This window comes from Dermacentor variabilis, chromosome 3 (assembly GCF_050947875.1).
Source record: "Dermacentor variabilis isolate Ectoservices chromosome 3, ASM5094787v1, whole genome shotgun sequence".
In the NCBI taxonomy this organism is placed as follows: Eukaryota; Metazoa; Arthropoda; class Arachnida; order Ixodida; family Ixodidae; genus Dermacentor; species Dermacentor variabilis.
In genome coordinates, this window is record NC_134570.1 from 139137668 (window position 1) to 139155231 (window position 17564).

General features: G+C 47.3%; 1 protein-coding gene across 1 annotated transcript in view; it reads right to left on the reverse strand.

Moving 5' to 3' along the window:
* Positions 1 to 7960, reverse strand: part of LOC142576318 (uncharacterized) — a 66312-nt gene extending 58352 nt beyond the window's left edge. Inside the window, exon 1 of the mRNA XM_075686397.1 lies at positions 7623 to 7960. Within this exon, the coding sequence (XP_075542512.1) occupies positions 7623 to 7652 (30 nt within the window). The 5' untranslated portion in view covers positions 7653 to 7960. The remainder of the gene's footprint in view (positions 1 to 7622) is intronic.
* Between the last annotated feature and the right edge of the window lie 9604 nt (positions 7961 to 17564).

The following is a 17564-nucleotide window of genomic DNA, read 5'->3' on the forward strand; positions in this document are numbered from 1 at the left end:
GGGGGGGTGGGGGTGGAAACGTTGCTCTAAGATGGCACCATCTACCTCGGAAGAGTGTGAATAGCGAGACCCAAACTCGATCGAGTGAATGAAATCGTTCCCCGCTCCCTCTCTCTTTCTTATTAAAAATTTTACGAAATGGCATGAGCTAATCGCTTGAGCAATTTGCTGCTCAGGCTAAATGGTTCACGCCCTCTGTGTGACGCCATTATACTGCGGTTCAATAGTTTTATTCTCCCCAGTTTAGTACACCTGGCAATGAAATCCCTGCAATAATTCAGGCTGATCGTACGTGGGCTACTTCGCTTTGGTTTAAAGCCCCATAATTTCCGCTTTTTGCGCCTCGAAGAAGCTTTGTCAAAACCGGGTCCGACCCTATTTCTCCCTGAAGTTTTTCCTTTCGTAAAGGGTAACAATAAGTGCAGGTGTCAGAAGGCTATCCAACTTTTGTGGCGAAGTGGTTAAGATATGTCGTAGTACTAACGTTATTCATGCATAAATATAACGGACGCTTCCCTCTTGCTAAACGCTCAAGCGAAAACCGACCTGCTTCAGTGCAATACATTGAGCACCTGCCAGCCTTGAGTGAACGAAAGCAAGTTGCTTTTTCTAGAAGCCGCGTTTACACGAATACGACAATGACCCATCGCATCATATTTCCCGCACGTCGGATACGCGTAAGCGTGGCTAACACGCTACGAAGCGAATGCAGAGCTGACTACAGTGCAGTGAAGCAGTGCAGAGCTACAGTGCAGAGCTCTGCACTGCGAACTGTAGCTGTGACGCTCAGAGGACGTTTACTCAACTGTGTTACATTTAAGAAACGTGGGAATTGGTTTAGTTGGTATTACAGCTACTTCGTTGCAACACCGTATGGCGCAAAGCAGTAAAACAGCACAACAGACAAAGACGAACAAGCCCAATACGTCTAGGATGGACACAGAAAGGATCAAAATGCTTATGATAACGCACATCAACAAAGGCTTGTTAGAAAAGCATCTTACCCCTTACGAAGCATGCCCGTGTGCACTGCTATGCTTTTTTTTTCTTTGTTAAATAAATTGCAAAAAAGAAAGCAAAGAATAGAACTATTCCCCAAACACATCTCCATTTGTTGTTTTTGTCTGTGTGTTTTTTTTTTCAGAAATATAAATATTGGATGCCAACGACAATTTGTGTAAGTGACTCGCGAATCATTTTGTCGGTCATTACATGACCTTGTCAGTGATTTCGCTTGTTTAAATGCGCTTGTCTCCAAAAAGAGACCATTGCAAGTGTTAATCGTTCGTGAAAGTTACCACACGCCGTGGCTGACCAGTGGATATGGTGTTGGGCTGCTGAGCACGAGATCGCGGGATCGAATCCCGGCCACGGCGGCTGCATTTCGATGGAGGCGAAGTGCGAAAACACCCGTTAGATAGATTTAGGTGCACGTTAAAGAACCCCAGGTGGTCAAAATTTCTGGAGTCCTCCACTACGGCGTGCCTCATAATCATAAAAGGGTTTTAGCACGTAAAACCCCATAATTTATTTATTTTAAGTTGCCAGGCAAATCCCCAACTTTGGGCTGCCAGACAGCAAAACGCCAATTTCTCCCCGGTTTTCTTATTTAAAAGTAAGACCCGATTTCTACCCGCTGAAATTTGGAAAATATAAAACCGAAAACGAAGAACCCTAAAGGCTCGCTCACACTGTAGGCCCACTCGACACCGATTCCGGTCTACCGACTGTCGGCGACAGCGTTTTTTACCTTCGTGTCAGCGCCTCTGTCACACTGTACCGACGCTGACAATCTGCCTACGGTCGGCGGAGAGCTCAGAGTCGGTACATTGTGACAGAGGCGCCGACACGAAGGTAAAAAACGCTGTCGCCGACAGTCGGTAGACCGGAATCGGTGTCGAGATGGCCTACAGTGTGAGCGAGCCTTAAGTACACGTCGTGCCACGTCGGTTTCGTGCAACCACGAAACCACGCCCTTTCTTTTTTTCTTTTCCGGTATACCGTGGCATTGGTAAAGCGAGCGCAACAATTTTTTCTCCAGCCATTCGATTGCGCTGTGGCCTTCCCTGCGTTGTTGCCGATTTCTTCACAATGGGGATACCGATCGCCAGCTAAAGTAGGCTAGTTTAGACATCGAAACGTTGCATTGGTGAACTTATTGTCTGTTGTTTGTTCCTTGTCGTATTTTTCTGCTTGCAAACTGCGTTGTTCCTCCAATGTGCTATCAAGTTTATCGCGTTCTACAGAATCGACCACTGGTAGCATGTAATCCAAAGGTAAAGATCCTTTCTGCCGATCGGCCTCTCGCAAGGTTAACTTCGCCTGGCACGTCAAAAAGAAAAAGCTCGTGCATTTCATTTTTTTTTTATTTTTTAAAGCTATATTCGGCCTTACATTTACGCTCCTTATATCAGCAGCGCACGTTTAAAGCATTCCAGCACGACTAGAGATGTCTCCCTGAAACGTTACGTGGGAATGCGTCTTTCTCTCTCTCTCTCCCTCTGTCGCGCAAGAGTCGCGTATTGTCGTTGTTGGAGAGCGGGCGTATCGTCCGCATCGGCGCCTCACCTTATAGCATCACACGATTAGGCTGTGAGCGCCTTCTCACGTCCAACGCCGCATACAGCGTATCTTCAGTGCGTCAGCGCAAAGTACTGTAAGCAGGGCCACGCACTAATCGGGGCTGGCTTATCACCAGAGACGATCGGCGCGACTCACGGCGGGATATGAACCCTTCTTCGCGTTCGCGAGCGCGCGGAGATACGCGGCAAGGAAACGGAACCGGGTCGGCTCCTTGTCTCTTCCATCCGGGGTGTGTCTCTCCACGGGACGCGAGGAAGTCAAGTGGAAGAGAGGAGGGGGGGAGCGGGCGGAAGTAAGGAAGAGGCCGGAAGCAACCCTCTGTCCGTCCGATTCCGGAGAGGACCGCTGTCGTCGTATAGGGGCGAAAGGAATCGTGTCGCGTTCGGCCACGCGCGTCGAGTAGCCACTGGGCGCCGCAGGCAAGCATGGTCGGCCAGGCAGCCGAAGCGAGCTCGCATGCATAGGAGCGGCGCAACCGAGATAATAGCACGGAGAGCGCGAAGCAGTGGATTGCGCGCTCGGCGCTGTTCTCTCATTATCTTCTCTTTTTTTTTTTTTTTTTTTGTGCAGGCTTCCGTTTGCCGCAATAGCAGCGCTTAACGAAGCCATCCGAAAGCTGCCTCCAATCGCGTTGATCTCCGCGATACGCCAGCGTTCTTTCTTTTTTTGTTACCCTCACATTTATTTTAGGATCCTGCCTTCCCCAGAACGCACGTAGGCGCAGGCAAATGGTTTTAGGCGAATGCGTAAAATGAGACTGCCCACATCTGTCGTGTACATCTAAAGTTAAATGAGGACATTGTTGTCCTGCTTGCGGTCTTTTACTTTTTAGTGATAATTGATATGATGTGAAAGAATGTTGGAAAGACGGATGGATTATTATTAGTAGTAGTAGTAGTAGTAGTAGTAGTAGTAGTAGTAGCAGTAGTAGTAGTAGTAGGATTGTTGTTAATCCTATAAACGTATATCAACACCATTGAGAGAGAATGAAAAGCAGGCTAGCCGTTGCCTCCTGAAAGCTAGGGACACCACGCCCACCCGATTGAAGAGGAGAGAAACGAAAGGGAAAGAGAGAAGGAAGGCACACCGCAACACTTCACTTCCCACGCAAAGTACTAGCACTGAAGACGAGAGCTAAATCCCGTGGGTGAGCAGAATTCCAGTACAGCCCATGCCCTCCGTGTATAGGTGGCAAGCTGCCCGTGTGTCTGGTTGACGCCCCCGCCTTCCTTTCTTTCTCCTCTCTTTCTCTCTCTTTATATATATATATATATATATATATATATATATATATATATATATATAGTACCGCTGTTTGAGCCTCGTATCTACAGTAGAAGTACGGTCCCTTACAAATAAGAAATCGCTGAGCGCAACCCGAGTGAGATTAAGTCGCTGGCGTACATCCAGAATGAAGATACACTTTTTTTATGGCTATACTAAGTTTCGACAGTCTGCTTACACGAAGAAGGGTTCTCAAGGACCGATAATAAACGCAGCAGGAGAGGGAAAATAACGGTGGCACCATCATGCTACCAGACTGTTTCGAATGGGATGGTCGTAAAATCCGTTCATTCCCCATGTCGAATGAAAACCATATCCGGTATACCATCCACCACTCCCGACTGGCCAGTTCTGATCATATAAAAGGCAAGTGGAGCGCCTTTCAGACCGCCGACGAATCGCGAAAAGGAAAATTATTGCCATGAAATCATTACATCACCCGACATTCTCGAGCAGCTGCGCGTTGGAATTGGCGCATGGGTGAGCTCGTCATATGAAAGGAGTGGCCTTATTGGATGCGCTTTGAGCCCTTTTGTATGCACTCGCGGCCATCGCCTGCCATCAAAAGCACCGGATATGATTGACACCTAGACACTCGCCGGACACGGAAGAGTGTGGGACCGCCGTTGATGCCTCACCGCATTAACAGCCGCATTGGCCCATTGGCACTCATTGGCGCTGATAGCGACGAACGGACACAAGGCATTTCGACTTGCGCAGAGAATAGTAGTTGAGCAGAACGCCCAAGGGCTCGCGGATATATTATGCGGAACTGAGGCAGGTCCAGCGTTGCCCGTTAAGAGGATAGGGAGTCGGTAAATACGAGCCCGTGCGCCGCATGAAACCGAGTGCGCGACGTAGTCCCGTGGGGTGAGGGCGAATTACCATAACGACCCTCAGTACAAAAAAGAAAATTCAATCGTGAAAGTTTTATAACTGCGAGAGACCATTATTGAGAAATAGGGAGAGAAGATATGCTACGACTACGAAGATTTATGGCCGCTGTTTTTGGACGTCGATCTTGTGCCCGATTTGTGAAAAGAAGGGAAGGCGCAATAATAATAATAATAATAATAATAATAATAATAATAAGAAGAAGAAGAAGAAGAAGAAGAAGAAAAAGAAGAAGAAGAAGAAGAACAAGAAGAAGAATAACAACTATGCACCAAACGAGTGGCTGTCTAGGCTCTCTTCTTTTGCAGGGCAATCGTCTAGAAAACCCGACTCTATAGGAAAACGTCGATATGCCCCATGATGTTCATATTTTAATACTCCGACATCATCCTATGCATTTTGCGCAGCCCTCCATGTCATCGTAACAGATTGTATAGGGGTTTGGCGCCATGTATACATGGGGGTTTGGGAGCATACAGCTTTCTTTTTTTCATCAGTGAGCGTCACTCAATAAAATTATGTCACGGCGAGGGAGGATACAGAAAGCCTCTAGCTCTGAAGAATACCTAAGAACGGAAAGTAACTGAATAATCAATTAATTCTTGGATAAACAAATTAGCACAGCAGTCAACTCATTTAAATAGCAGGCTGCCCGAGTTGATAGAATAAAACAACCTAGAGCAACATGACTTCCTTCATGTAACATCGGTATACCACGATTGCGTAATACTTCGTCTTTTTACCGTCGTTTTAATAAGAAAACTGGGCCCTATAACGTAAAACTATTCCAATCTGTTCATGTTCCAATCTCCTGACGTCAAATTTACATAACCACGGACGCAAGCATCAGGCGGTTACCCGATGCGTTGTTTGAAACGGCCAATCAAACGCGCTCCTCGTTTACAGGAATAATTTGTTTGTTTTTTTCAAAGCGAATAGCATTGCCTACATTGCGCAGATTTTCTTATAGGATTGGTTGACAAGAGGCGAGGCGCACGCTCAAGTGGAGAAGTGTTCGATAAGGTCGAGCCAGCACAGTGAAAGCAGATAACCTGATCAGGAGGGTGGTGCCGGCGTCTGCGATTGTCATTATTATTCAAAAGACTAGCGCAAAATAGCAGGGACAAAGACAGAGAAGGCGACAGGACGAGCGTTCGTCCTGTCGTCTTCTCTGTCTTTGTCCCTGATATTTTGCGCTAGTCTTTTGAATAATGATGACACACCAACTAGCCCAGCTTTCTGCCTTGATTGCCTTGGTCTGCGATTGGCCCGTTTTCCCTTGCTTAGACTGCGGAGGCTGGTCGAAAATCGGAGCGTCGTGCAACGGAACATTTAAAATGCTGCTAGAACGAATCATCAGCAAAGATGAGTTGACAAAGTGATGTCTATGCGTGCCGAAAGGACCCGATAACGTAATACTGCCACGGTTAAATGTTTATTTTGCCGTTGCTATAGTGCCATTTACCGTAGTAGCTAGTACCCGGAGCAATCGGCGGGCAGCCATCTTCTATTCCTTTCGGAGCCGGGCAGTCTCCAGCTATTCAGACAAAAAATTCACTTTTTCTCGGCACCTTAATGCGTCTTTAACGCGTACACGTCACATTGACACGGTGAGTTATCGCGGTTTTGTCACGTCGCGTGACAGGCAGGCGTAGTGGGCGCAGCCCGAAAACGTTTGATTAATGGCAGATCATTATGGTGAAGAAAGCGGCGAATCAGAAATAATTTTTTTTTTCGTTCGGTCTAATCATACATAATCAGTGCGCACACATCATATCAGATGGGGCGTTCTCACGGTTTTCGTGACGTCGCGTGAGTGACAGGCGAAGTGGGGGTGGCCCGAAAATGGTTTGACCAATCATCGAGGATTTACTGCAGAAATGGAATAGAAAAGTTTGGAATAGCTTTACGTTATAGCATCCCTGACTGCGCATAGGAAAAGTAAGATGACTCTCATCTTTGTTCACTTTTGTGGTACATTTATGTATTTACACACCGGCTACTCAGTGGCGTTAGTGAGGCTCTTGACAGCTGAAGCAACACACAATGTTTCGTCGTGCCGATACCTTAAATTCTAACAGTTCCCTATTTATAGCAGTTAGCGCTGTGGCAGAATTCAACTTCATGCTGCCATTTTCATTTTCCTTTCTTTTTTTAAGCAGATAAGTGAAGTATGACACCTACCTGAGTGAGAACAAGCAAGTCAGCACGGAGATCGATCAACAAGCCTGAGCGGAATTACGCAATGTCATTCTCTCAGGCAAATCGGCGCTGTGGTTACGACATTCGTTTTCACACTCCAGCCCCGTTTTAAAACATACTCCTAAATGTACCTCTCTCAGGCCAGTCTGAGCTGTATACCGTCGGGTTTCGTCTTGTAAACTGGCTCGAGTTACGACAGCTACACATGTATATAACCAAAGGAGTCTGCTCATCCAAATAAAAAAAAAATATGAATGAAATTGAATGGGATATCGATCGCTCATAATCTTATTCTATATAAGAAGAGAAAACGCTTTATTATGTCAAACATCCCGGGAAGTAAAAATCTTCAATGTCTGGGTCTAGCCAATTATAACGCAGAATTGTCGCTTAAGCGTGTACAATGTGCAAGCTCTAAATGCTCATGTTCGTTTAAGTAAGATTGGTCTCCTTCGTCGCGTTAGAAGGCGAGCTGCGTGCTCAACAAGTAACGGACTTAGCGTATATTATCTGTGGTTCTCCTTGCTCCACTCTGTAAGGCAGAAAGCAAAAAAGAAGCAACACAGAAGAAAGAACTGGCCGGTAACGACAAGGAGTTCGCGATCGGTTCCGCGCCACACTCCGGCGTCTGCACGTGCACAAAGCAGCGCCAAGCTTACCAGGAGCACGGGGATCGTAGTCATCTTCATCGGCGGACCTTCTCGAGTGGTGAGCCCAGGTACCGGCCGGCGTTGGCGCTTTTCAACGCACCGCGACGGCGGCGGCGTTGGGGGCGTGTGGGTTGGCCGAACCAAGTCCCCGATTCTTTTCCTCCGAGACGTCTCAAGCGCGACCGAAACGGGGCGAAGAGATGGCACCCCGTCAACAACTCACGGCTGGTTGCACACGCTCCTCCTGTGAGCGACCTGTGACGACGACGTCTGGTGGAGGCGGCAACGGTGACACCACCACTGTACCACGGGCACGGATAGACGTACGGGACTGTACGAAGGACCTCCGAGACGCAGCAGTCTCGGCCGCCCGCGCTGCACTGGCCACGAACGGCGTCTCGAGGAGCCAGTGTCTCCTCGCCTTCAAAGGTAGGGGGGTGCTGGTTTGGGGGGGGGGGGGGGGGGGTTCGAGTTGTCAGCGTGGCTGCCCCCCTTAAGGTTTTCTCAGTGGCGCCGGTCTACATACACCGCAGTTCCGGCCGCTATAGCCAGCAGGAAGGAAAGGGGAAGAGAGCGAAACCGCCGGCAAAGCAAAACAAGAGACACAAAAAAGAAAAGAGAGAGAATTCTGTCTGGCTACTACAGCAGTTGGATGCGAGTGAAACGGAGAGTGCGGTGTAGGCTGAGACAACGCTGGCGGCGTTAGCGGTAGCGCTGCGGGCGAGGGGGACACCGCTAGCGCGCCTGCCTGAATCAAGGCGGTCAAGAGCAGCTCTCCGGGCTAGAGGAGGCTGGAAGCTCGTCGGAGGAAGAGGAGGGGGATTTCCGAGTCCGGCCGCTTTCTCCTGCAGCCGCCGAGCTCCCTCGCTTCCTGGATGCCCGCTACTCGCTTGCGGCACTACATCTCTCCGCCGACGGGACGCCCTGCTCTTTCTCCTCCGATGTATTTCTCTTTATTTCTGTAGGAACAAGGATCAGAAAACGCGCGAAAGTATTTAGCGCAAATAACGTGCGAATGCGGCCCGGCTATCAGACGTTGTGCGTTATCACGCAACTCCTAACCTCGTTGCAGCGACGTTCCCGAGCGGCCAGAAAACGAACCGCAGTTCACGCTCACGCTTGAAATGCTCACGAGGGGGAGTCACGTTAGAGAAAACAAAGAAAAATGCGACCATCTGGTAGCCATACCGGGTTAACAAGCAGTGATTGCGTCACTCGTATGAGGACCTTACGTTACTGCTGGTGTCACTTCTTTTCTTTTAGCACATCAGTAATGCGGAAATCCGCAAGTCCACATGGAGCAAGTTTGATGGCAAGAGGAAATTGTCGCCCACCTGGTAGCAGCACGAAGTTACAAAGCAAGCTCATAAGGGAGCTTCGTGGCAGTGTCAGGTGGGTGAAATTTTTCCCTTTCATTTTGTTGATGACAGCTTGCTTCATAAGCACACTGAAAATCTACTGAAAAAGGCCAGAAGTAAGCGCAAGACGAAGGATTTTCTCTATTTGAAGGGAAAAAGCGGGCCTTCGTGTGCAAATTCAAAGAAGGCTGCATTGAAAATGGCTAGCGTACTTCCTGTGGAGGCACATTTCTATGCGGGGTCGAATGAGGGAACGCTCATGTTCCGCGAAAATAACATTAAACTTAATTATGATGTTGAACGCTCTACAGGTACACACTCACCTGCGATCGAAGGACACCCAAAGCCCAATGTGGCTCTTTTGTAATGTTTTAGCACATAAGTTAATTACTTTAAGTTCTAATTTTACATGCATGGCCGTTGCGTCGAGGTGCCTACACGCTTGAAATTTCACAGAATCATTTTTTATGGTATACAAGGTTCGCGTTGAATCAACGCGTCTGCCCTGTTTGTTACGAGTAAGCTTGTGACCCATGGTTTTTGTCCCACGGGTGACACCATCGCAGTCGCAGGTCAATGTGGAGAAGGACTATTAATCTAAGCAAGAGTACTCGCACGCCAGGAGATCGCCGAGTGTGTGAGTTCTCTGTCACCCTTCTGTCCTGTTTACCTCGCGCTACGCCTAAGGCCTTAGTAGGACGTGCCAACAAACCCAACGCGCAACCGGAGTACGCCATTCCTCCATTATGGCAAAGCCATGAAGTTAATAGCGTAAACATATATGGCACAGGTTTGTAGTAGTTACACGCATACCATGAAGCGACGCAGAAGGGAAGAAAATCGTCTCCTGAACCACAACTTTCGGGCTACTCAGAGAGGCCTAGATATTATGTTATGTGTCTCCCTTTCTTTCCTTTTTGATGCGAAAACATCAAATGGCCCGTCGAGCGAAAAAGCTGGTGTCTGTAGCAGCGAATGGCACCTAAATTCCCGTTGGCTGCTGCGCAGGTCACGAGCGCGCCTCCATGAAGCAGAGCGGGCGAAGCGGAACGCCTGCTGTTGCTATAGCAAGGAGATTCTTAATAAAAAGGGGGTGAAAATTGGTGAATGGAGGTGAAAAGGGGGTGAAAGTGCCGCGAGCGCGTCATGTGTTGCTTGAGAGGAGAGGACTCTCTGAAGGCCGGGCGCGCTCTCACTCCTACTGAGCTTAGCTAGGCCGCTGCTGTTTCCGCGGTCTCTCGTCGCCTGCGCCGCGTGCGCAGCGAGTAATAAATAATAAACCAATTGACTTGATTTCTCAGCCATATCGTGCAAATGGTTCCTGTCTATATATGGCGAACGTGCTAACGTAGAAACTGTAAGAAAATATTACCCGCTTGAATTTAATCGCAAAATTCGATACGATACACCCCGCAGCAAAACTCGAAAACATTACTTGCAGTGCAAAACTCGAAGGACCGATCAGCGGCGTTCAATTGCACATCAGTGCTTTCGCATTCTCTACTGACAAGAAGTGCCTGGGTGTCCTCGGAATTTCTCTTATGTTGTTTTTGTTTTGCGGTTACCATCAAAAGATATGTGTAACAAGGGCCTTATGCACGCCAGTGAAATTAAACTGTACGTATGAAGTGAAACTGTACGTTTTATGCACATACAATAATGTCTCGGCCAGAAATTGTGGCTTTCGTTGTGCTCGCGACAATAATATTTGCAAGACTCACTGCGGTACGGGCAGCAACACGGCAACGGTTGTGTGTGTGCGCGCGCGCTCGCGCGCGTGTGCGTGCGTGCGTGCGTGCGTGCGTGTGTGTGTGTGTGTGTGTGTGTGTGTGTGTGTGTGTGTGTGTGTGTGTGTGTGTGTGTGTGTGTGTGTGTGTGTGTGTGTGTGTGTGTGTGTCTGTGTGTGTGTGTGTGTGTGTGTGTGCAGTTGGTTGCCAACTGTTGAACCTGAGAGAGAGCGAAAGGTAAAGGAAAGACAGGGAGGTTAACCAGAGATCATCTCCGGTTGGCTACCCTGTACCGGGGAAGGGCAAAGGGATGCTATAGGTTAGAGAGAGAAACATAATTAAAAAAAGAAATAAACACACACACACACACACACACACACACACACACGTGCACACGATACACACGAACTGTTTCCGTGGGCACTGTCACGCAGTCTGCGAAGGCGTTCCTAGTGTTGCGCAGTGTCACCGTCCAATCCTACGTCACACAGCGTTCTGTTGAACCAAACGGATCAATCGGTCAAGCACGTAATGACAAAAAGTCCCGAAGAAGTTTGTAAGTAACAAAAGCAGTCTTTGTGGAGCCTGGAAGCAACCCTTCGAGTTTTCATCGAAACAAGCAAAAGAGCGGCCGCCTATAAAAAAGCGGAAGTGGTCGTTTTCGCTTCAAAATGGCGAAATATATCCACTGTCAAAGCGTATACGCGCGATATTCGCATAAACATCCCGATCGACCACTGCCCGCGGAGAAGGAGCTCGCAGCTCCTCTCGAGACACAAGGGCTGGCACGCGTCCCGAATGTGATAGCGAGCGAAACCCGCTCCAGCGGCTGCACTGCAACGTAATTAGCGATACGCGTCTGCCCCTCGCGACGCTGCCTCTGGTTGCCCGCAGTGGCGGAAAAAAACGGAAGCCTCGCTTAGGAATCTCGCCGCACGCCTGGCCAGACGAGGCCTAGCGCGTCCGTCCGTGCTCGCGTACATATGGGAGACGCCCGCGCAGCTATATATATACGGCAGCGCCTTGCCCGCTCGCTCCGCGAGATTGGTCGCGTCTCCTTTGCTGAGCTTTCTTTTTTGTTTCTTTTCTTGTCTCTGCCGTCCTCCACGCGGTACTGTTGTATATCGCCTCTGCTTGGCTCTACGTTTCCATTAACTGTTATCTTACGAGCAATTCCTCGGTATTCGTTATACTTGACTGCCGAAAAAAATTAATGACATTGTTCGTTTTCACAGGTCGATATCCTTTATTGGCTCTCTTGAATTATCGTTTTGCGGGGTTCGGAGAGACAAACAGCATTTCGGACGAGGAAAACAACGCGGTAGTGCAGGAAGTTTCGAAGTAATCGCCACCGTGAAGCGGGTCACAAAACGGCATTGGCAACGCGTAATATAATGCGCGTAACTTTGAGAGTTAATCAACAAGCGTAAGACAGCTGACATAAGGAAGTATAATATGGATAGAATTGAACATGCACTCAGGAACGGAGGAAGCCTAAAAGCAGTGAAGAAGAAACTAGGAATTGGCAACAATCAGATGTATGCGTTAAGAGACAAAGCCGGCAATATCATTACTAATATGGATGAGATAGTTCAAGTGGCTGAGGAGGTCTATAGAGATTTATACAGTACCAGTGGCACCCACGACGATAATGGAAGAGAGAATAGTCCAGAGGAATTCGAAATCCCAAAGGTAACGCCGGAAGAAGTAAAGAAAGCCTTGGGAGACATGCAAAGGGGGAAGGCAGCTGGGGAGGATCAGGTAACAACAGATTTGTTGAAGGATGGTGGACAGATTGTTTTAGAGAAACTGGCCACCCTGTATACGCAATGCCTCATGACCTCGACCGTACCGGAATCTTGGAAGAACGCTAACATAATCCTAATTCATAAGAAAGGGGGCGCCAAAGACTTGAAAAATTGTAGACCAATCAGCTTACTGTCAGTTGCCTACAAACTATTTACTAAGGTAATCGCAAATAGAATCAGGAACACCTTAGACTTCTGTCAACCAAAGGACCAGGCAGGATTCCGTAGAGGCTACTCAACAATAGCCCATACTCACACTATCAATCAGGTGATAGAGAAATGTGCAGAATATAACCAACCCTTATATATAGCTTTCATTGATTACGAGAAAGCGTTTGATTCTGTCGAAACCTCAGCAGTCATGGAGGCATTACGGAATCAGGGTGTAGACGAGCCGTATGTAAAAATACTGAAAGATATCTATAGCGGCTCCACAGTCACCGCAGTCCTCCATAAAGAAAGCAACACGATTCCAATAAAGAAAGGCGTCAGACAGAGAGATACGATCTCTCCAATGCTATTCACAGCGTGTTTACAGGAGGTGTTAAGAGACCTGGACTGGGAAGAATTTGGGATAAAAGTTAATGGAGAATACCTCAGTAACGTGCGATTCGCTGATGATATTGCCTTGCTTATTAACTCAGGGGACCAATTGCAATGCATGCTCACTGACCTGGAGAGGCAAAGCACAAGAGGGGGCCTAAAAATTAATCTGCAAAAAACCAAAGTAATGTTTAACAGTCTCGAAAGAGAACAGCAATTTGCAATAGGTAGCCAGGCACTGGAAGTGGTAAGGGAATACATCTATTTAGGGAAGGTAGTGACGGCGGATCCGGATCATGAGACGGAAATACTGAGAAGAATAAGAATGGGCTGGGGTGCGTTTGGCAGGCATTCTCAGATCATGAACAGCAGGTTGCCATTATCCCTCAATAGAAAAGTGTATGATAGCTGTATCTTACCAGTACTCACCTGCGGGGCAGAAACCTGGAGGCTTACGAAAAGGGTTCTACTTAAATTGAGGACGACGCAACGAGCTATGGAAAGAAGAATGATGGGTGTAACGTTAAGGGATAAGAATAGAGCAGATTGGGTGAGGGAGCAAACGCGAGTTAATGACATCTTAGTTGAAATCAAGAGAAAGAAATGGGGGCATTGGCAGGACATGTAATGAGGAGGGAAGATAACCGATGGTCATTAACGGTAATGGACTGGATTCCAAGGGAAGGGAAGCGTAGCAGAGGGCGGCAGAAAGTTAGGTGGGCGGATGAGATTAAGAAGTTTGCAGGGACGACATGGCCACAATTAGTACATGACCGGGGTTGTTGGAGAAGTATGGGAGAGGCCTTTGCCCTGCAGTGGGCGTAACCAGGCTGCTGCTGCTGCTACTGCTGCTGCTGCTACTGCTGCTGCTGCTGATGATGACGATGAACTTTGAGAAACGCGTATTTGTACGTATGATGTAAACTTTTTTTCACTGTTAGTGATTGCGATGATGAATGGTAAGTATGGCGTTTGATAACGCTGAGCTAATTCCACTCCTGTCTTATTTAATTAGTTGTACAAAGTTGCGCGCGCCAGGATAAGGAGCGATTAGCATAGGTAACTTTTATGATTCTTAAGAGATACCCATTTGACTTTCTTGCGCGTAAACCAACGACTATTTACGGCTGAAAACATTGGAGCTTTATTCTGCACGTCAAAGGCACAACTCCTTTTGAGGAGTCGGCTAAATTAATTCTGACGCGTTCATCGACAAATGTACAGTGAACAAACATTTGGGTAAATGGTGCAGATCCATACTTGAATAAATGTCCCGTCACCTTTCTACTATCTCCTGTCGCCCTAGTGTTGTGATGCAATCACGTAAGAGAGAAAACTACGTGGCTTGTAATGAAGACCTGCCAAAGAACTTTTGCTCTAGCCTCAACTGTCCATATTCAGGCAAGCACGACTCAAAGTCTGCAATCCACAGATGATCCATGCGTTCCTTTTAGGTAATAAGCGGTACTGTGCCAAAATGTATGTGCGCTGATTACATCCCGCGTGTGTTCGTATTTTTGCTTTATTCTGAATATTTTCTCGCTTTAATCTTATCTGGCACATTTCAAAATTCTGCCTTTTTGTCACACTTATGTGACGTTCATTTCCGCTCTGTTTTTGGTAACATATTTTACATCGTCCGTTCTTCTGTTACGTTTAATTTCCTTTACCAAGGGGCGGGCAAATATTCGAAATTTCGAACACGAATCCAACAGTCCTTGCTATTCGATTTGTATTCGACTCGATAATGATTCAAAGTTCTCGCATATTCAATTCTTTCGAACACCCAGGAGGAAAACTACATTTCTTTGAGTCTACAGGGAGAAAGACAGATGCAAACGATCCATGCAATTCCTGATCACATAGAGGAGATCACTCGTGCACCGTAGTTACCAGCAGTTGAGTTAACATGTCTCGCCTTAGGCAACCTGCGCATTCCCTGTCTCTAGTTAGACAAATCAATTTATTATTTGGCCAATCTCACGACGTTTTAATTCCTTCGAAGTAACTGATGCCCGGTGACGTAGTAATATTACCCTTAGGTCCTTCAACGAGCACTGCACTCTACTACATGTGTCTGGGACGTGCTGTTCTTTGGTTTCATTACTTTCATTGTCGTGCTTCCCCGGATATGACCATACGTTCATTTGTTCTTCCTTCACATGATTAATTAAATAAATTCCTCGGTATTACATGCCAGTGCCACGATCCGATTATGAGCCACCCTGTAGTGGGGGGACTCCGAGTTCATTTTGACCACCTCTCCAACGAGCACCCAATGGAAGGTACACGATCGTTCTTTTTCCATTCCCCTCCCCCCCCCCCCCTTCCCTCCATCGAAATGCGGCCGCCGCGGCTGGGAGTTGATCGTCGTGCGTGCTTAGCCGCGCAACGCCGTAGCCGATAAACCGCCATGGCGGGTACTTACAAGCTTCCCAGCTGACATGGCATTAAGTTGCGTATGGCATTACGTGCCTCAAATACCGTAAACGAGCCAACCAAAGTTTAGTGTGTGTGCGCTAATTGCAGTTTTTCGTAGAAATTACTGATGCAAGCGCGCTCCAGCGCATCAATATAGCGTTTCTTTATTATTTTATTTTTTACGAATCCCTTATCATGTTGGCTCGCTGCGCTGAGCAATTTATAACAGGCACCGAATTCAAGTTTAATGGACAACACGAACACATGACCACTGACGTAGACGCAAAGTTTAAAGTGTGTCGATTCATTAAGACATCTTCAGTAATCCATGCAAGAGCTCCAAAGCGTTATACAGCGATTATACGCAATGTTCTCTAATGTCCTCGGACAATGAGTTCGCATTCGTTGAAAAAGCGAGGCATGGTATGAATGACGTGTGGCCAAAGTGCCAAGTTGGGGGGTAAGTTACAGGTTTTGCACATGGGTGCGCAAAGTGCTCTTTTTCACACTAGATTTTGAAAAGGAAACAGCAACTGCTTCTACTGCCACCGCCGCTATTGCTGCTGCTGCTTCTGCTGTCGCTGCCGCTCCTCCTCTTCTTTCTTCATTTTCTGTAATTTCCTCTTTGTTTATATTTTATATTTTTCATGACAAGGTAGCCCTAAAGGGGCACATATGTAATTAAGCGAGAGAAGCGACTCCAGGTACTGCAGTGTGTGAGTTAGTGCGCTCGTGAAAAACTCCATCAGTGTTCGATTCGTTACTGAAGACGCTTATTCGGTCGAGATATGCGTAATGTAACGCTCAAACAACTGGCAAACCAGAACCCTCTCAGGAAGAAGCCCTCGAAAGGAAAATGTGGAGGGCTGACGATGCCCGTTTAAGTTTACAAAATCGTTACCCTTTCAGAGCAGGCTCGCCGCATCAAAGCCAGTCAGCGATGAAGACTACTTGAGCTACTTGGAGATAGTGCAGGCCATAGATTGCAAGCGAAATTGGTAAAACTGCTGCGGAAGTGCAACAAACGCGTGGCAAAGTGAGGAGTCGATAAAGACGGCGAAGCGAGCGCCATCGAGTTTAGCGACACCTGCCAAGTGGTTGCCACCACGTAACTTCCATTTGAGGCACACCACAAAAAAAAAATAACAAAAGAAAGAAACAAACAAACAAGTAAGTAAACAAGTCACCGCGCAGCTCGCCTGCGATATGCTTGTGACAAAGCCAGCTTGTTCAGTTTGCCAACTGCTCTGGCGAACTATGTCCGTATACATATGCGTCTAAATGCGACTGCTTCCCTGACGAAGACAAGTACACATGTGGAAACTTAGGCTCTGTATATAAGCATCCCTCGTACGGCCACTGTTCTTTTCTTCATGCCGTTCCTATGTGCATTCAAATCGGGTCCTGCAAGAAGTCGACCGCATAGAGTGAATGTGGGAGGAATATGGAGCACCTATGACCAACGAAGCGGAGGAAAATTCCAGTAGGGCAGCAGCATTACCGGCTGACGCCATCCTTCTTCATCAAGACAGCGAAATCCTCGAAATCCTCTGGCTAATTGTCGTCTTATATCATCTATATGTATAGTCTTCGTTCAAGCGAATTTGCTGCTTTCTACATGGGCCTTCCCGCATCTTCGTTATGTTAAGAACCATGGAGATAAGTCAGATAAAATGAGAGAAAATGAGAGAAATAATGCAGCAGTGGCAGATGAAGCGAACGGCTTTCTTCTCTGCGAATTCCATTCTGTTTATGTCGACAATTTTACGCGGATTCCAAACAATGTCACCGTTTTTAAGAATTGGTCTTACGAGAGTCTTGTATGTCAGTAATGTTGTTTTCTCTGGCTCTACTCATAATGAACAATTTAGACAACCAACCTTCGTCAGGGCTTCGTGGCAATTAAGGTCAACGCGGCTACACACGGACGAGTTCGTGGTGAAAAAAAAAAAAAAAGGAGCCCGAGATGCTCGTACTTCGATACCCGCTGCACTATAGAGAAGCAATAAATGAGCAATTAAGCAGTCGGTTGGTTTGGAGATCAGCCGCGGGCGGGCGGAGTAAGCCAATAATTTCTCTTCGGGTGCATTATTC